Source organism: Sinocyclocheilus grahami, unplaced genomic scaffold (genome assembly GCF_001515645.1).
Source record: "Sinocyclocheilus grahami isolate Dianchi unplaced genomic scaffold, SAMN03320097.WGS_v1.1 scaffold1605.1, whole genome shotgun sequence".
NCBI classification, from domain to species: Eukaryota; Metazoa; Chordata; class Actinopteri; order Cypriniformes; family Cyprinidae; genus Sinocyclocheilus; species Sinocyclocheilus grahami.
Window position 1 is genome coordinate 76198 of NW_015506784.1, and position 21184 is coordinate 97381.

At 36.1% G+C, this 21184-nt stretch overlaps 2 protein-coding genes across 3 annotated transcripts in view; both read left to right on the forward strand.

Moving 5' to 3' along the window:
• epha7 (eph receptor A7) overlaps positions 1-21184 on the forward strand; it is a 93941-nt gene that overhangs the window by 38124 nt on the left and 34633 nt on the right. The gene's annotated exons all lie outside the window — the stretch shown is intronic.
• LOC107571513 (equilibrative nucleoside transporter 2-like) lies at positions 581-8392 on the forward strand. Its single transcript, XM_016257831.1, has 4 exons — positions 581-923; positions 1075-1172; positions 1272-1357; positions 8381-8392. Coding segments are annotated over exons 1-4 (246 nt in total). The 5' UTR covers positions 581-862; the 3' UTR covers positions 8382-8392.

The window sequence follows — 21184 nt, forward strand, 5'->3', positions numbered from 1 at the left end:
ACGCGCGTTTAAACGTGCAGTGCTCATGTTTATTCAACGAAGTCAAATGCCACAAATAAATCAGTGTATGGGAAACACTGAAACACTGGATTGAAAATCATATCACCGTTATTGAAAAAAATAATATCGCGGTACATGTTGATATTGAATTATTGTCCAGCCCTAATGCATGTGTGTTCAAGTATGCATTACATTGATCAAAAGTAAAACAGTAAAGACGTAATGTTATAAAAGATTTCTATTTCAAATAAGTGCTGTTCTTTTGAACTTTCTATTCATCAAAGAATCCCGAAAAATAAAACGTATCACGGTTTCCACAAAAATATCGTGCAGCACAACTGTTTTCAGCATTGATGATAATCAGAAATGTTTCTCGAGCAGCAAATCAGCATATTAGAATGATTTCTGAAGATCATGTGACACTGGAGACTGGAGTAATGATGCTGAAAATACAGCTGCGCATCACAGAAATAAATTACATTTTACAATATATTACCATAGAAAACAGCTATTTGAAATTGTAATAATATTTCACAATTTTACTGTTTTTACTGTATTTTTGATCAAATGAATGCAGCCCTGGTGAGCAGAAGAGACTCCTTTCAAAAACATACAAATAAATCTTACCAACTCCAAACTTATCTCACTGAAAAACACCCTTTTAACTGGTTTCAGAGTAAATGCGTAATTACTGACGTGCATCAAACGATTTTTTTCATGTAGATCACCCTCGTGAAGACGAGTGTTTTTGTGTGCTCGTGGTATTTATGTCTGTGTCTCTCTCTCAGCGTTCGGGGCCGTGTTACAGGGAAGTCTGTTTGGTTTGGTGGGTTTGTTGCCGCAGAGGTACAGCGCTGTCTTTATGAGCGGACAGGGACTCGCTGGGACATTTGCTGCTCTTGCAATGATCTTCGCCATCGCAAGTGAGACACCCTGTTATTTTACTCTCATTGAGATACTATTATAGTTTTTATTAATATCTTATAACTTTCTGTTTTCTTATGTTTAGCATGTGAGGAACCTCTCATGCATTTCTGTGTAGATTTGTTCACGGTGTGTGCGTGTGCGTAACAGGTGAAGCTGATAGTGAGTCTGCAGCTCTGGGTTATTTCATCACTCCGTGTGTCGGGACACTCGTCACGCTCTTCAGTTACATGCTGCTGCCAAAGCTGGTGAGTGTGTGTTTAGATGTAATCCTGTCACATCTGTGCAGTTTCTTAGTCAGCTGAATCTGAGACTGATCTCTGGTGTGTGTGTGTGTGTGTGCGCAGGAGTTTGCTACATTTTACCTGGACAGAAAAAGCAAGAGTTACGAGCTTGAGACGTCCAACCGGCTTCTGCCTACAGGTGAAACTTAGTCTATAAACTCACAGATATTGGACTGTCATGTCACTAGAGTTAAGAGCAGTGAAGCTTGTTCAGTGTCGCAAGAGAACACTTCTTTTGAACATGTGAAAAAGTACACTTTAGCATACTTGACATGAACTGAATGTAATGTTTTCAGACACTTAATTGCATGCTAATTGAAACTGGATGACAATGTATTACAATTTAAATGTATATTAAATGCAGTTAGCTGAACTTAAGTGTTTTTGACCCACTTAAGTACATCTTTATATGCAATTTCGTAATTCTATATTGTCTTCTAAAATATACTTTAATGTCATTATTTTGGAAACCCCTTTGAGACTTTAAAATATTATTTATGTCTGTGGAGGCAAAGCTGAAACTTTCTTCAAAACTAAAGAACGGCAATTTTTTTTTTAAGCAAGGATGTGTTAAATTGATAAAGTGATAGTAAAGACTTTATTAGATATTGTTACGAACTATTTATATTTTAAATTGTTATTTGTAACACTTTTTTTTATTCATCATAGAATCCTGAAAAATAAAATATATCACAGGTTCCAAAAAATATTGGCCAGCACAACATTGATAAGTAATAAATTACATTTTAAAATATATTCAAATAGAAATCAGTTATTTTAAATAGTAAAAATATTTCCAAATTTTACTGTTTTTGCTGTACTTTGGATCAAATAAATGCAGGTTTGGTGAGCAGAAGAGAATTCTTTAAAAAAAACAATACAAATCTTACTGTTAAAAAACCTTTGACTGGTAGTGTAGGCTGATTATTCTTATAGACTGAAACAAATGTGCTTCAGCCAGGATAAAGAGTATGAAAAGTGCTGCAGAAAACAAAAAAATTGAGCAACAACAAAAACGTTGCTGGAGATGGGCTTATTATTGAAAATGCAAACTGATTCTCTGCCAGCAGGAGGCGCTGAGAGCGGCAGAAACACCGGTTTCCCCGGTAATGGCTGCAATCAAAGCAGCTCCGCTAATGAACAGATAAATAAAAATGCCATCGAAACTTTTCTGAAGACAGTCGTTCCCTTCAGAGATACATTCATATAAAACACCCACGCGCGTTTTGATTTTGAAACGTGCAGTGCTCATGTTTATTCAACGAAGTCAAATGCCACAAATAAATCAGTGTATGGGAAACACTGGTAATGTATATCGAAATATCGGAAATGTGTTTAAAAATCATATCACCGTTATTGACATTTTTTTTTTCGCGATACATATGGATATTGAATTATTGTCTAGCCCTAACTGGATGCGATTTAAGGTAAGTTGTAAACACCACATCTGCGCTTGTGCTGTGTACATCTGCCGGCACCGGCATTTTATAAATTAACAACGGTTGTTCACGGCGACGCAAAGAATTGTGGGTTATCTCTAGCAGCGAAGGATACACCTCATGCATCCTCTGAATTCCTGTGAAAGAAGGTCGCATTCGAAGGTCGCATTTGGAGTGTCCTACTTGCTTTTCTGAAATGAGACAGCCCTCGATGACGTATGCAGCCTTCGAATGTGACCTCCGGAGGGCGCAGCCTTCTAAATGAGACACAGTCACAGTTTGCAATATGGATGTTGTCTTAACAACATGACAACATGTTGCAGTCGCGCTGGATTATATTTCGTCTTATGAGGCAGCGGCAGAAACAAAGGAAGCTGGAATGTGCAACTTTATTCCGTGCTGCCGTTTCTGCTGGTTTCAAAGAGGCGCTTATACTAGCAGTATATTGTCTTTTTCCACTTGACTTGCAGTTCGCAACAACACAAGCTTGTTTCTGCAAAGATTTATCCAGAAACTTCTGATGTGTTTTACATGGCGTGAGAACGTGAAAAAGCTACGCTAAATCCGATCTGACCGGTCAGACTAAAACGGATTTCCAAGAATACGATTTGAATTGGATTCCAAACCACATATGAATGTAGCTTTAGTGAGGTTGGCTCGTTTGGGATTTTCTCCTTTTTCTATTAGTTTTGATATTTTTTCATTAGCAACAGAATTTCAATGACCATTTCTTTGCGCTTCATTCAGCTGATTTTGAATGCAGGTATCCATCTTCTAAGTCCCTCTAAGAAATGTGTCTGTTTGTGGTCAGGCAAATCTGTCTAATTATACAGGACTACCAAATGGACAAATCAACTGCACGTCCTTGATTCTAGCTTTGCACGTATCCACATTTGAATGAAAATGAAATGGTTGCCCACTCAATTACTAATATATAAAAAAATTCACCTTTAATAATTAAGCACAGGCTCCATTTGAATACAACAGGCTCACTGTGATGGCAAACCGATAGGAGTCCCGGACAATCAGCCCCTTGTTTAGAGCCGAGATGGAAAATTTAACCCTATCTGAGCATGCTCAATTCTCTGCTCGCCAGAGCCTTACAGGCACAATTTTACCCCTGGGTTACCACGGCAATGGATGACTACTTCATAATGGGCGAGAATGGAGCTTCCTGAAACAATAAGCTGCCGGCCGGTCAGACAGAACAGGACACTCATTAACACTGATGACTTTATCAAGGCCTTCAGAGTAGAAAAAATAGCATCTTTTAAGCACTTCTTATTACCTGGGGAAGGATACTAGAAAGAGTATAAAGAGAGAGAACAGAAAGGTGAAGGGGTGAGGAGCAAGAATTAAAATTGATCTGATGTACATTAATAAATACTTCTTTTTTTTTTTAGATTCATCAGTTTTAGCCTTGTGGGCAACGTGCCGACAAAAAAAAAAAGATTCATCAGTTCGTATTCTTTATATCAAAACTGTCAAAATAAAACCACCCTCCCCACCTCTGCTGATGAATATGATAAAAATATATTAGAATACATGTTTCAAAATAAAACCACCCTCCCCACCTCTGCTGATGAATATGATAAAAATATATTAGAATACATGTTCAAAAGTTTGGGGTCATTATGATTTTTATTTATTTAATTTTTTTTAAAGAAATTAAAAGCAAGAACACATTAAATTGATCAAAAGTGACAGTAAAAACATTTATAATATAAAAAAAGATTTATGTTTCATATAAATGCTGTTCTTTTGAACTTTCTATTCTTCAAAGAATCATGAAAAAATCACGGATTCCACAAAAATATTAAGCAGCACGACAAATGTTTTCAACATTGATAATGATAAGAAATGTTTCTTGAGCACTAAATCAGCATATCAGCATATAATCAGCAGACTCTCTCGTCTCCATCTGCATGAGAATAAGTCGGCGCTTCAGGCACCAAGTGTAGGAGTAGAAACGGTAAGGACAGCAGAAAGCAAAGGTCCGGAGCCCGAATCCAGATGGGATCATGTGACACTAAAGGCTGTTGAAAATTCAGCTTTGCCATCGACAGAATAAATATATATTTTTAAATATATTAAAATAGAAAAGCTATTTTAAACTGTAATAATTTTACTGTGAGCGGAGAGACTTTTCAAAAACTAAAACAAAAACAAAAAAGGTACCGACCCTGAACTTTTGAATGTTATATTGAGCAATAACTTTAACAGCAGAAAAGCACCAAATAAAGACAAGGCAGAGAGAAAACAAGGGATGGGTGAAAAGGGGGGGGGGGATGAGACCCTCTCGTCTCTCGTCTCCATCTGCATGAGAATAAGTCGGCGCTTCAGGCACCAAGTGTAGGAGTAGAAACGGTAAGGACAGCAGAAAGCAAAGGTCCGGAGCCCGAATCCAGATGGCTATGCATCTGATGAGGAATTCAGGAATCCTCTCTTTAATTATCCTTCCACTTCTGAGCGACACAATAAGCGACAAAAAGAGAGCAGAAGAAGGGATGTGTCCATATGAGAGAGGGGCTACTCAGAGTACTCATTGTTCCTCCAAAGCCTAATTACTTCCCTGCTCTCCATGAAATGGTTTTAAATAGCGACTGCTTCTGTATCGGCAGGTTCATCATCATAATTTCTTTTTTTTATGCTCTTTTTTCCTCCATTGACGCCCTTTGCCATCCCCCCTGCAGACGAATGTGAATTCTCTCTCTCTCTTTAATGGCAATTCTTTTTTTTTCCTTTTTCTAGAGGACTGCATGAGAAGTTTGGGGAAGAGCATTTCAATCAGCATTCTATTGTCACTTGACATCTCTGTAGAGATGCCCTCGGCTCTCTCTCTTTCTCTCTCTCTCTCTTTCCTTCACTCCTTAGTTTTTATATATCAATAGATTCATCTCTCTGTGTATCTGTCTAAACAACACCCATTGTTCTTCCCAATGCTCTTGAGCAGAAATAGCTCAAAGCATAACCATTAATATTTATTCAGGAGAGTCCTTCTGAGGAAAACAGTGCGGAATCAGGCACCGAACAGCCCTTTCCACGCCGCAGAATTCAGCAGCCATATGTGAGACGCACGTTTTAGATGCAAACAGCATGCGCGGTAAACAGAATCAAAGCGAGGGAAGGCGAGAAGCTGTGGAAATGGATTTTTAATGCTTAGGTTAAATGTCAGAAGAGCACGATGTGCATGTTGCCCGCTGATAGCTCCCTCTGACTGTTGCCCACTCTGTCTAGGATGTTGCAAAGTGTTGCAAAGTTGTTTAAGTGTTTGATAGGGAAGCACATTAACCCTGTACTCCGCTACACTGCTCTTATCTTCTGCCTTAGAGGGGAAATGGCTTTAAATAAGAAATGTTATTCGTTGAGGCACATGGATTCCATACGTAGCCCAGTTTTTCCAATGCTACTATATTCCAGTCGGGTTATTTCCTCTCATCTCTTGAGGAGAAACGCTCTGTAACTCGCGCTGTACTTTGATCTCAAGAACCTTTGTGTTTCGAGCTGCACGACTGAAGAAAATAACAGAAAATGTTCTCTCTTGTTCAGGGCAGTCTGGTCACATTAGCAGGAACTGTTTTGTCGTTCCACGTGTTTTAAAGTCAGAAAAAAAACCTGTAACTGTGATCTTTTCTTTCCTAATGTGACATACAGCTTCTCGAACTAAAAAAAATTGACTGGATCATTGTCGTTTACTGTTTGCTGTGATCTCAAGTGGCATGTTGTATGTTTTTGATTAAAGATTACAAAGGCGCATTGATTTTAAACAATGTCCACAGATAAATCATTTCTAATAAACACTGTGATACTTCAAATGAAGCTGAACTCTGAGAACCCTAACGAGCTTGTTTTCTTCTGCAAGCTTCAAGCGTCATCCAAATGTGTTTGTGCCAAGCGTTATAAAGTGCGAAAAAGCATACTCATGCCCCAGACTGAAAGACAATCCTCTCGGCATTTCTCTGGTAATTAATACGGCCACTTTTTTGACACATTATCACTGCAAAATGGATGCCGTTCAATACCCCTGAGAAGAATCACACTTTGGGGAACAATAAGTCCATTGATTGATCTCTGCAAAATCCTAATCTGTGGCAGGGACGTTAAACAGAATGGATTGATTGATTCCCGGGATTCCCAGTCGGCCAGTGCTAGGTGGTGTAATTTTCTAGTTAAGCGGATCCCTCAAGCCTCTTTTGTAGCATTTGTATGCCGTTTTATGTTACCTGAGAGGCCTTTCTCTCTCTCCCTAGCCACTCTCTCTCTTTCTGTCTTCCCTCTTTTGGTAATTCCATCTGTGGTAATTTGATAAGAGCTGGACCGGTCGTTACAATTCAACAGCTGTGGTTAAATCGCTGGTGGTCTGGCTCACAGTGGCCTCAGCGGCCTTACTCTGGGCACTTAACCTGTGGCATTGTGCGGAATGCCTCGCGATTCGTCCGTCACCCAATCCGTCAGCAATGAATAATTTTCATGGAAGGTGCACTTTAATTACTTTCCCATTTAAATGGCATTGCGGTGGCCTATCTAGGTCATTAATTTCAGTGAGGATCCTGTTGCAAGCCTTTTATTGCTGGCAAACGAAGCCCCCCAAATCCCCCAGAATCTTCTCTGCTTGACTGACTGCAGACTCCCAGCAGCCACTGCTCCAGTGTGTCCTTCTGAACTGGCCACTGTCACGGAAGTGAAAGAGACAGACACAGAGAAAAAGAAAGAGAGATCTACACTTGTCTCTCAGCATGAGCGAGGGGATGGAGGGGAAGTTTGCCAACACCTTGAAGGGACCAGTTGGATTGAATGTGAGCAGGACCTTCTAGCGTTCGATAATTGGAATCAATCGCAACTGACTATTCAGAGATTTTCCAGATCAACCATACTTAAAAGTACTTATAATGCTAATTTACAACAGCATTATGTTAATGTAGGGCTTTAAAAGCAATTTTAAAATATTAGTTAAATTTAAAATAATTTTTATTAATTATTTTGATTAAAAAAATATTTAGAAAATCAGTTATATTGAAATTCCTACTTGTTTTGTAGGCACAGAGAATATATATATATATATATTACAAGAAAAACTGTTTCAGTCTTTCTGCTTCAAAATTACAGTTTGTTACTTGCTGTTTCTTTTTACTTATTTACTAGCATTTAAAGTAAAAAATAAAATAAAAGCCAAATTTTTCATCATTTGTTTCAGTGAGGGACTGAGGCAGGTATGAAAAGCATAACTTGTAGGTGTTTGGGATCACTTCATTGTTCTGTGTCTCTTATTCAATCTTCCCCTCCACCACCTTCTTGCTCAAAGTCATCTTTTCTCTCTGTCAGACGAGCGGATACCAACTCGCTCAATTATTTAGATTCCTTTGAGGCAAGAAACAAAGTTTTCAGACAAAGTCCCCCCCCCCCCCCCTTTATCCCCTGCTTTTTGCCATGCATTCTCTATCTGAGCAAACGAGTATCAGACACTTTCCAAATTAGCATCAATCTTTTTCGAGTTCCAGATGCCTACCATGCATAAAAGTTGGAGGCTTTAGTCTCCTTGTTATTGTCACCACCTTCTGAACTCTCTGAGACTTTTCACCTGAACGTCCTCAGATGTGCCGTCAGCAGAGAAATTTAAATTGGAACAAAAATGGAAGCGTCACATAATGCTGATGGCCTTCGTGGCGGGTGGTTATTAACGGACAGTTCTAACTGACAGGTGTTAATTGAACATTCTGACTGGATAATTCATAGAGGCTTTGAGAAAACTGTTTCAGCTCACAATGAGTCTGATATAAAGAGGTTATGAGGATATTTTAAACCCAGAAGCAGTCAGACACTTCTGTATTAGCACGTTTGTTTTTTTGCATGAAGACAGAAAACAAGAGGTATCTAATTTTGTTTAAAATATAATAATACATTTATATAGATATTTATATCCATTTAAAAAAAAAAGAATTGTTGAAACGCAATGCTATGACATAGGAAATAACAATAGCAAGTAGAAACATATAATGGATTTAGGCCTATATACATGTTTTTTTCCAATTTATGACTCCATTTTTACTTTTTAAAAAATGTATTCATTATGCCTTTGGACTTTTGAACACAACCAACATGTCAGGACATGTGTTTTAACCTGACACATTATTTAGCCAAGCATTTTGGAAAAAAATTCACACAAGCACAATCGCAAATACTAACACACCTGTGTCACTCTGTCCTCCTGTTTACATGCAACATGTGTCATTAGCACGTTTGTTTTTTTGCGTGAAGACAGAAAACAAGAGGTATCTAATTTTGTTTAAAATATAATAATACATTTATATAGATATTTATATCCATTTAAAAAAAAAGAATTGTTGAAACGCAATGCTATGACATAGGAAATAACAATAGCAAGTAGAAACATATAATGGTATTTAGGCCTATATACATGTTTTTTTCCAATTTATGACTCCATTTTTACTTTTTAAAAAATTTATTCATTATGCCTTTGGACTTTTGAACACAACCAACATGTCAGGACATGTGTTTTAACCTGACACATTATTTAGCCAAGCATTTTGGAAAAAAATTCACACAAGCACAGTCGCAAATACTAACAAACACACCTGTGTCACTCTGTCCTCCTGTTTACATGCAACATGTGTCTCTGTGCTAGGCTGTTCTGGGGTAGAGTGTTTCATTTCCTGCTGTAGAAGGGTTGAATCATATGGGAGGTACTGTGGTAGTTTGTGACTGAATTGAGATATGTGTCAGCGGTGCCCGAGACCAGCTGCCTACCACAGCTTTTCTCAACCTACCACAACTCAAGAACAAACTCATCGCCTTAACAGCTCACACTTAAAATGTGTGACTGTGAGAGAGAAATTGCGTGCATGTGCATTTAAAGTGTGTGTGTGCTTGGATGTGAAATACAGCTGTAGAGCGGCAAATCCTTTAACCTGTCTTTTGCCTGTGTGACAAACACAAATCTGTGTGCCAAACTGAGCAGCGGCCTGGCACATCTGATATCGTACTTCTTTAGAACAGCCTTGTCAACCTTGTCAAACACTCATAGTAAAGGAATCATACATATACACACATTTTAGTGATAAAGTATGGAATGGATCCTTATATTAAATGGTCGTCTGGAATTCTTGACTCTGATTGGTCAATTATAGCATTTGGCTGAAAATGTGTTGTTGAACATTGTTTCTGGCAACCTAAACTGTGCTAGTTTAACATCTCTCATATTAAGCCTCTCTTTTTTATCACATAATAATATCAATTCAGCTTAAAAATCTGTCTTGTACTGATAAGCTGATAATTTTTCATGTTATGGATAATAATACTATTTTGTGTGAATAAATAAAAAATAATTTTTTTTTTAACATCAAATCAGTTGTTTTAAATGGTACAGTATGAAAATTGTATTTGATACATTTTTTGTTATTGATTTAAATCAGACTAATCGTAATATTTTGATACATCATAGCGTCCCTTTTTTAGGGTCCAGCCCTTTTTTTACTTGATTAAAGGCCAGAAGATGATGGAAAAGTTCTCCTTTTCCTCATTATTCTGTTGTTCATTGTCTCATCAACGCACCGTCTCCTGTGGAGAAGGAAACTAATTATGTCTTCATCCCTTCCTGTTCGCACCTCCTCCTATTCTCTCCATTAGCCAAAGAAATTCTAATGAGTTTTAGTCTAGCTACTTTTGGCATGGGAATAAGTGAAGGAGAATATAAACGTTCACTAGAATAAAATCGAAAAAAAAGAAACATTTGTTCCACGACTGGCACCTGCACGGAATCGTCAACTTTTTTGACAACTGTTAGCTGTTTCCTAAGCGTAAGTTGATTTTTTCATCTCTCACACCTGCTGGTTTCTGTAAGCTATATGTGACGGTAACACACACAGACACACACCCTCTGCCTCTCAGCCATATTGCTCTGGTGCCTCACACTTAAAATGTGTGACTGTGAGAGAGAAATTGCGTGCATGTGCATTTAAAGTGTGTGTGTGCTTGGATGTGAAATACAGCTGTAGAGCGGCAAATCCTTTAACCTGTCTTTTGCCTGTGTGACAAACACAAATCTGTGTGCCAAACTGAGCAGCGGCCTGGCACATCTGATATCGTACTTCTTTAGAACAGCCTTGTCAACCTTGTCAAACACTCATAGTAAAGGAATCATACATGTACACACATTTTAGTGATAAAGTATGGAATGGATCCTTATATTAAATGGTCGTCTGGAATTCTTGACTCATTTGGCATTTGGCTGAAAATTTATTGTAGAACATTGTTTCTGGCAACCTAAACTGTGCTAGTTTAACATCTCTCATATTAAGCCTCTCTTTTTTTATCACATAATAATATAAATTCAGCTTAAAAATCTGTCTTGTACTGATAAGCTGATAATTATGTTCATGTTATGGATAATAATACTATTTTGTGTGAATAAATAAAAAATATAAATTTTTTTAACATCAAATCAGTTGTTTTAAATATGTATGTATGTACAGTATGAAAATTGTATTTGATACATTTTTTGTTATTGATTTAAATCAGACTAATCGTAATATTTTGATACATCATAGCGTCCCTTTTTTAGGGACCAGCCCTTTTTTTACTTGATTAAAGGCCAGAAGATGATGGAAAAGCTGTCCTCTCAAACTTATAGATGTACAGAGGGAGACAAAGAGAGCGGCAAGGGTAATGATTCATCTTACACGCTGAGCGGCATTTTATTTGACTCATCTACAGTTTTGACGTTTGAAGAAACCCGCAATAATGTCCTCCGCCGGTCAGCAGGGGAGTCTGGCTTTGATCCTAAATTAGAAAACATTATCCATTTAATGGAGCAATTTCAGCAAGTACCCTCAATAATTACTTAATGACACAAGGTATGCTATCTAGAGACCACCATATTTATAGGACTACTTGTGGAGTTCTTCGAGTGAAGTAGCTCTAAGCTGACCTGAGCTGCACTTTGTGCTTCTGATGGCCATTCATTTCCTAATGTGATATTTCAACTAACTTTTCAGTAGTTTACTATGATTTTTCCCACCACAATAGCATCAATCAATCAATCAATCAATCAATCATTCAATCAATCAAGCAGGTCTAAATTTAACATTTATGTGTGTGTATGTATGTATGTATGTAGGGCTGGACAATAATTCAATATCAATATGTATCGCAATGTAATTTTTTTCAGTAACGGTGATATGATTTTTAAACACATTTCCGATATTTCGATATACATTACCAGTTTCCCATACATTGATTTATTTGTGCCGTTTGACTTCGTTGAATAAACATGAGCACTGCACTTTCAAAATCATAGCACGGCACGGGTGTTTTATATGAATGTATCTCTGAGGGGAACCGACTGTCTTCAGAAAAGTTTCGATGGCATTTTCATTGGATCTGATAAAGAAGCATTCATGAGCGGAGCTGCTGTGATTACAGCCATTACTGGAGAAACCGCTAGTTCCATCACTCTAAAAGCGCCTCCTGCTGGCAGACAAGCAGTTTGCATTATAAATAAGCCCGTCTCCAGCAACGTTTCCAGGTTTTGTTGTTGTTCAATTTTTTTGTTTTCTGCAGCGACTCGGTGCACTTTTCATACCCTTTTTTCTGTCTGAAGCACATTTGTTTCAGTCTATAAGAATAATCAGCCTACACTACCAGTCAAAAGTTTTTGAACCGTAAAAAATGTTAATGTTTTTTTTTAAAGAATTCTCTTCTGCTCACCAAGGCTGCATTTATTTGATCCAAAGTACAGCAAAAACAGTACAATTTTGAAATATTTTTACTATTTAAAATTGCTTTCTATTTGAATAGATTTTAAAATGTAATTTATTCCTGTGATCATACATAGCTACATTTTCAGCATCATTACTCCAGTCTTCAGTGTCACATGATCCTTCAGAAATCATTCTAATATGCTGATTTGCTGATTATCAATATTTAAAACAGTTAAGTAAATTTTTTTTCAGGATTCTTTGATGAATAGAAAGATCCAAAGATCAGCATTTATCTGAAATAAAAAGCTTTTGTAACATTATACACTATTCCATTCAATATAATTTTTATTATTTTTTTGGGAAAGAAATTATAGAAATGTATATTTTTATTTAGCAAGGATGCTTAAAATTGATCAAAAGTGATGATAAAGGCATTTATAATGTTACAAAATATTTTAGTTTAGATAAATAGTGTTCATATCGATATCGGAATTATATCGTATCGACCGAAATTAAGAAATATATCGTGATATCAATTTTGGCCATATCGTCCACCCCTATATGTATTTATTTATTTCCATATGAATTACACCTATTTTAAAATGTTAACTTAATGTGATACATATTTGTAATTCATACATAAATTATACTGGTACAAAAAACATCATGGCACAGTTTATTCTTAACAGTATGCATCTATTTGATTTTAATTAATCATATTGTCAAAATGCATTTATTCTAATTGTGAACAATTACATTTATTCAGTTAAAAAAGGTATGAATATGAGACTGAAAGAAATTGGTTTTATTGATAAATATATAAATCTGGTTATTGTGTATAAATCAGTTTATTAGTACTATTAGAGAAAACTGTTTGATGTATGTATGATCGACAGAAATGTTTTACTCTACGTTTATTAGTTTGTTAAATGTTTGTAATCCAAATTGAAATTTTATATGCAACTCAAATACATGAATCTTAAATTTAGGCCTACATAGATTATATTGCAGTTGATCGTAGATCATTGTGGGGTTTTATGAAGTCAGACAGTTTAATAAGAAGCTGTGTTTCTCATAAAAACTGCTACTAATAATAAGGAATAACATAAATGTACTCGAAACATGGAGTCCGTATCTAGTCCATTAGGAGAGATGGGCTTTAAAAGCTCACTTTTATTGTCTTCACTGAATCTGACTACTATGTTAATATGACGCTGACTTATTATGGAATAATGATGCTAGTGAAATTTGACACTGAAAGCTTTCACGTCCTAGACCTATTAAAAACATCAGATGCGCTCCACAGCATTACTGAAAACTGGTACGGCGACTGTTTGCAGAAGCCGTGCGAAAACCAGCAACATGAGAGTGAAGATAAGGCTTTCACATGCAAACTAGTAACGACACATCAAAATGTTGTGTATCCAGAAATGATAATACAGACAAACTGTATATGCATACTCATTTATATCAGTGATAGCTGATATGTTTACCTCAGGAATAGCTTCTACCACACACAGGTCAGAGTTCAAGCTACCCGGCTTAAAAGAGACCCCTTCCAGCAGCGAGATAAATGTTGCCACCGCTTTATCCATCAGAATATTGTTATTCTCATTTCATAAAAGTACAGAAAATAGGATTAGGGGCCAGCTATCCTGGGGGATGAGAGTCAACTGGCCCTCTCTTTTATCTCTGCACTGTGCGTTGGGAGTTTGGACTGCTCACAGGCACTTTCAATTGGAGCGATTAAGTCGGTTGAATCTGCAATGTACAGAGCGAGATATGGAGATATGAAGGGACACAGGGAAGAGACAGGGGAATATACTTTGCCGTCTGTCATCTGAAAGCCATGTTTGAGTTTCCTAGCAAAACGTTTTGGCCTAGAAAGCCGAGAATAAAGAGAGACATGAAAGAGAGAGGGAAAAAAAGATCTAAGTTTATATAATGGGGCCCAAAAGATCTGAGAATATATTGAAAATATAGCATTCAAGATTGAATTTAAACAGCGGTAAACAACATTTGGGAATTTGGGGAATCATGAAACAAAGAATTATGATTTAAATTGAATAAGACATATATAAACTTTTCTACACTGTTTTATGGCACAGTGATTTTTTTGTTTATTTTAGTCATCATTTTAGTCATTTTATTCATATTTAAAAAAATATTTTTATTTTTGTATCTTACATTTCCATTTTAATTTGTGAAAGTTCTTTTTTTCTCATTTTTTGTCGGTTTTTGTTTTTTGTATGTCCATGCAAATTTTTTTTTTTAAGTTTTAGTTATTTTTAGCACATCATGCTAAACTAAAGTAAAATAAACTGTTATTGAATTATTGAACCTTGTTGAGTTATTGAAACTGACTGAAGCAAACTGAAGTTTTTTTTTATTCCATTTAACTTTTATTTTATTTGAAATAAGATCACATATAATTAAATAAGATCACATACATTATTGAAATATTATATTAAACATAAATGTTAAGTATTTTAATCTGTAAGAAGGCATTTTGATTTTAGGTTTTAGGACAACGTTGATGAAATGTTTTGATCCACTTCAAATATATATATATATATATATATTATTTATCTTAGATTTTATTTATGTAATAAATCAATTAAATACAATTATATAAAATTAAAACAAATAAATCTCATTGTCTTAGACTTGTGTACTCTATTGTATCAGTCATGTTTATTTACATGAAATACATTGTATTTTTTTTTCAAGATTGCCTGTGACATCAAAACATATATTTTATGTTAAAATATTGATTTATAAAAAATACAAAAATTTTCATGGTCTTCTTAAACTTTTGGACTTTTGGATTATATTTTCAAGGTTTCTTGTGAGTTCAAAAAGAAAATGTTTTTTAATTTTTTCGATTTGACTCATTTAGTGGGAAAGGGTGTAAGAGGAGAGTTTTGGTAAACCACGGCTGAGTAAGAGAGAGCTTTGTTTTAGCTTGTAGAGGATCCGTCAGCAGCGCGCAGGTTCTCACACTAAAGCGAGCCAGATGGATACTAGAATCCTCTTCTCTTCAGACAGAGAGAATAATCAGCTCTTTCTCACTCCGATCACCCTATTCTCAGGCCAGAGAGAACAAAACCGAAGAGAAGAATAAAAGCACTGAAATCAGCTTGAACTTTCAGCCCTCGCTGCATAGTACGGTTCCCTCGAACGTCTGTTTCCCAGAGGCAGAGTTAATTGGGCCATGAATCATCTCATTGAGACTAATGTAAACATCCTGGCAATTGATAACAAATCATCATTACAGGTGTGATCAAAACAGATCTACTGACCAACCACTAAAAACTCACATAGTCATTTTTTTTTCTAATGGGTAAGCCTCATTAACAAATCTGTTTGTTTCTGGTTCCATTTCAACTCGACATTAATCACAATCAACACAAGTTTCTGTTCGCTAACAGAACAGAGCAGTGGGTCTTTTTGGGCCTCATTATTTGTAATCCGATGGACCGTCACCGCACAGTAATATCGCAGGCCAACAGAAGCAAGACCGCTTGGAATAAATTTCAGGAGGCAATACATCTGTAAGCACCGACAAGGGCTTTGTCTAAACACGCTAAAAAAGAAAGATGTGGCGGCTTTTCATACGCAGAAGGGATTCCTTCACGCTGGGTTCTGTGCGTCTGTAAAGAAGACGTCAAGTCCAGATGAGACATAAAAATGATAGGGCTGTTCACCTGCAATGACAGATACATGCAAACAAACACGATCCGCATCCGCATGACTCAGAAGTCTTGCGCAACGTTAGCCGCAGTGGCAGACGAACAGCTGGTGCTGGTGTGCGAGCGTGTCTGGAATTAGTTTAATGTTAGTTAAGATGACCTCCATCAAAGTCTGTTCACCGCAGCGCAGATGAACAAAACCAGACGTATCTCTAAACAAGCCAATTGTAATGTTGAGTCATCCATTTTGTCTGACTCTAATAACAAGGATTCTGCTCACAAGCAATTTGTCTGTTCACACCGAACATGAAAGTAGGGCGTGACACGACACGGTCAATCACAAAACACAGCCAATAACAGCAGTTCTCTCTTTGATCGCTCTCATACAACTGAAGAATGCAAACTAAGAACACGTACCACATGGGATGCTTGTTATGGCCTTTTCCTGTGGAATTGGATGGATTTGTAACTTAATGTCTCTTTTCATCCTTGTTTGATACATGAGTTGTACAATTTTGTGATTTACACATGTTCAGTTGAGATACAGAGAACACAATGCTATATGTGTACAAATAAAAATAATTAAAAAAATTGTCCTTTTAATAATATCAATAATAATAATAATAGTTATTATTATTCTTTTATTATTATATTCAAATCCTTGTTTACAAATATAGCAAGATCCTATTTTACAATCAAATTCATTTTATGTTTCATTAAACATATTTATAATAATGACAACAACAACAAATTATTGATAACAACAACACATAATTTGTAATTATTATTATTATCATCATTATTATTAGAAACATATTAAAAACATACTAATTTCTAAAATAGAATCTTTATAATAATAATAATAATATCATCATCATCATCATTATTATTATTAATATTATCCTAGCTTAATATAATAATACATTAAGATCATATTTTGCCTTCAAATTCTTTCAATACGTTTGTGACTTAAATGCTAATATAGCTTATATGTACCTGTGGAAAAAAAATGATATTATCATCATCATCATCATCATTATTATTATTATTATTATTATTATTATTATTATTGTTATTATTATTGATCATCGTCATTATTATTAGAAACATATTAAAGGGGATTGATTTTAAAAGAATCTTGATGATAATAATAATAATAATTATTATTATTATTATTAGCCTACTTTAAAATAATAGAATATCAAGATCCTATTTTACCTGCAAATTCTTTTAATATGTTTGTTACTTAAATGTTAATCCTGTGACACACACAGAAAAAACAACAACAACAACAGGCAAACGTTATTGAATCTGTAACCCTCTGTTTAAATGGTTAAATGGAGTGTTACTTAAAATAACCAGAACTAATATTAACACATTTTTTCCGGATCCAGCTGAGCACACACACACACACACGGAATGTGTGTGTGTGTATGTATATATATATATATAGTATATAGCATATAGCATATTTAAAAAATAAATGTGTGAGTCTTATCATATTTGGGTGTGTGTGATTTTGACTTTCCTCATGTGACTCAAGAAAGAAAGATCAATGACTGTGATTTTTGGTTTAGTCAGCTCTCGGTGAGTGACTAACCCTTGGCGCTCGCACAAGCTTTAATCAGAGCCATGCATGTAACCAGTGAAAATACAGAAAGCAGAGCGGTGGATTTGGTTCCACCCATGTGGACAGCATCCAGACCTGTGATTAAAGAGCATATGAGGTCTGATTAATACAATCATATTGCTGATGACAGATGCTTTGGGATAATAAATAGCTATTTACGATAGCATCATTTTCCAAAGTGCTTGTGCCGTTTTAGTTTGAGATTTTAAAATTCACCGTTCAGGTGCAAAATTTATGATTTATTCAGTGGAGAAAAAGTTCTTACTTTTGTTATTCCAAAGAGTATGACGCTTTCTTTCTTCTGTGAAACACTAAAGGAGAATTTTTAAAGAATGTCCTGGTTGCTTGTTTCCATAGAATCACAATAAATGTAGAGTAGAGTTTTCAAGTATCATAAAAGTCTGATAAAAGTAGTCTGTTCCTCATCCAAAGCCATTTTGGGAAAAAAACAAAACAAAACAAAAAAAATCATGCAGGTTTGAAATGACACAATGTTAAATAAATGATAGGATTTTCATTTATGGGTGAATTGTTTCTTTAATAAATGGTCAGAGGAACTGAACTTATGGTAAAACTAAGATAAGTGGACTTGAATGCATGCAAAATCTAAAATAATAGCTTTTGCTATGTGCCCCTGACCCTGAAAACCCCATCAGTTTAAAGCATAGCTTGTTTGGTGAATAATCGTAGCTTTTCGGTTCCGCCGCAGCTCAGATATGCAATCAGCACGGCGTGTGAGTGTGAATGTGTTGCACGGGCCTGAGGCATTACTTTGACATTTTGCTGAGATGAGAAGGTTGAGGTCCTTCTGCCTGTTTAGTGAGCCCTTCAAATGCGAATCGTCATGCAGCCTCCTCTTTATTAAGCACAGCGCGTGTTAACACGAGAACTACATAGACTACAGAGCATGTCTTGTAGTCGTGTAGCTTCTTGTATAGCCAAAAGTCAGGCTGTCAGCAGATAAACTGGAAGAGTGGGCCGAAATTGGCCTCTGTCCCAGGACGTTCATCCCTCATTTGGATTGCGTTGCTTCTGGGGTCGGCTGTTTACTCCAATGGGCCGTGCGGTCGGGATCATTGTATGAAACGCCCAGTGAGAGAGGGGTCTGTGGCATATTTTTATGATTTCATCACATCCTTTAACCCCACCACTTCTTTCTGTGTTCTTGAAAAGTCTGTAATTAGAGTGAAGCTTGTTTGTGCGTGTGTGTGTAGGGCTGCTCGATTATGACAAAAATCATAATCACAATTATTTTGGCCAATATTGAAATCACGATTATTTAACACGATTATCAGTGGGCCATATGACCAAAACTTTATATGAGTGATTTATTTTAAGATAGTGATACATATCAAATATATATTTGCTGTAAATAAGGTTGCTATAACATCTAAATTGTAGAGACCAATGCAATTTCACAATTCTCAATACCACAGCAGAGCAACTATTAGTAACAAACAAACAAACTAAAAGTTCTCAAAATTAGTCCACAATATTGAACATAATTAAACTTTCAGTAATAAAAAAGCAAACGAAAAATCCAATAGAATGAAAAGATACAAATTGTGCTTTAAGTCTCATGCAGTTAACAGCCCACTAAAGAAATTAATAATCAAATGTAAAATAGAACAGCATAGTCTTCACTGTAAGAATTAAACTTGCTTTGTTTCTTATTAAAGCTACAAAAGTCCTTCACTGAAGAGCAGTGTGTGATTTGAATTTGTCTTTTGTTGTTTGATTAATATTAAGCACACAGTCGCAGCAGGAATATTAGCCCGCTGTCACTTTAAGAGCCACACGGATTCAATTTACAGTTACACACATATTTTCATTCTCAACTCTTTACATTCATTCATGAATGACGAAGGTTTACATGAATAATCACTAAGCGCCGCATTTTGACACACTTTTGCGTGTATTTGACCGTTTAGGCACGCACCTTGACCTAAAGTTGACTTTACATGTTCGTGTTGTGTTCCGTCTCTGAGCGCATAAGTTACACAGATATCCTCCCGAGGAACAGCGCAGGTTCTCTTTCACGCTTGAATAAATCGTGAATAAATCGAATATACTTCAGTAAATCAAGCACGTCCTATTTTGCAATGTCACGTTACGTGATTTTACTGATTTGCATGTGAAATTGGGCTTTTATGGGGGAACAAAAGTGAACGGGGTGCAATAATCGTTTAATCTCGATTATTGTATTTTCATAATCGTTGAAGGACCGAAATCGAAATAGTTTTTCGATTAATTGCACGGCCCTATGTGTGTGCGTGTCTGTGTGTGTGTACCTACTTAACTATATTTTGGGAACAAATTTGTGAGTTTAAACTGACCTGACCTTCTTTAAAGATGTTCTCATTAGCAAAAGTGGTACATAAAAATGTTAAACTTACTTGTTAAAGATCAATTTAATAATATATAGGCCTATATACTATATATATATATATATATATATATATGGAGCGAGAGAGAGAGAGAGTATTTATAACTAACTGTAAATAAAAACAATAGGAATGCATGCAATGTCCCCATTTAGATAGCTAAGTCAACATGTGTGTGTGTGTGTTTGTACAGTCCAAAAACTCCCTCCCAAACTCAATTCCATATTTTCAACTTTGTTTTTTCAGCAGAATTACAGATCAAAGATCAAGATCATCTAAAGCAGTTTTATGCAACCTCAAGCATTTGATTTTGATTGGTGATTTGCTGGTAAGTCACATGAGCGGCTCGTGGCAGCAGGTGGGGAGTGTAATGTCAGAAGCGGTCTGAGGGTTTCACCTACGGAAGCTGCAGTGGAGTTGGGAATTGAACGTGGAGCGCTGATGTGTGTATTGCGGAGATGATGAGGTGCTTATGGCTGAGGCCATCACGCTTGAGTGGAGGGGATGCTGGGTAGCCTGTTAAAATCCAGAGTGCTGTCTTTTCTAGCACATGGGAGTCAAGTCATAATCACACCATTTCTATTTCTTCTCTCTTCACCCACAGCGGAGACTCAGGGATACACACGGACGTCTCTCATTCTCTCCCTTAACCATTACTCATCTTAAGAAATGAGAACATAATTCCGCCGTTGCTTGTTTTGTAACGTCTCTGTGTTGATAATGGTTTCTCATCGTGTTTATGAATGTTATCTTCCAAATCGTTTTGCTTTCTTATTAAGTTTGATTGACCAGATATCTAGGTGTTTGTATTACAGGAAATATGAAATAACAGTAATACACTACAAAGACCAAAAAGTAAGGGAGGAACTTTTAACTGTGCAGTACGAATCCTATTAAATATATATATATATATATATATATATGGAGCGAGAGAGAGAGAGAGTATTTATAACTAACTGTAAATAAAAACAATAGGAATGCATGCAATGTCCCCATTTAGATAGCTAAGTCAACATGTGTGTGTGTGTGTTTGTACAGTCCAAAAACTCCCTCCCAAACTCAATTCCATATTTTCAACTTTGTTTTTTCAGCAGAATTACAGATCAAAGATCAAG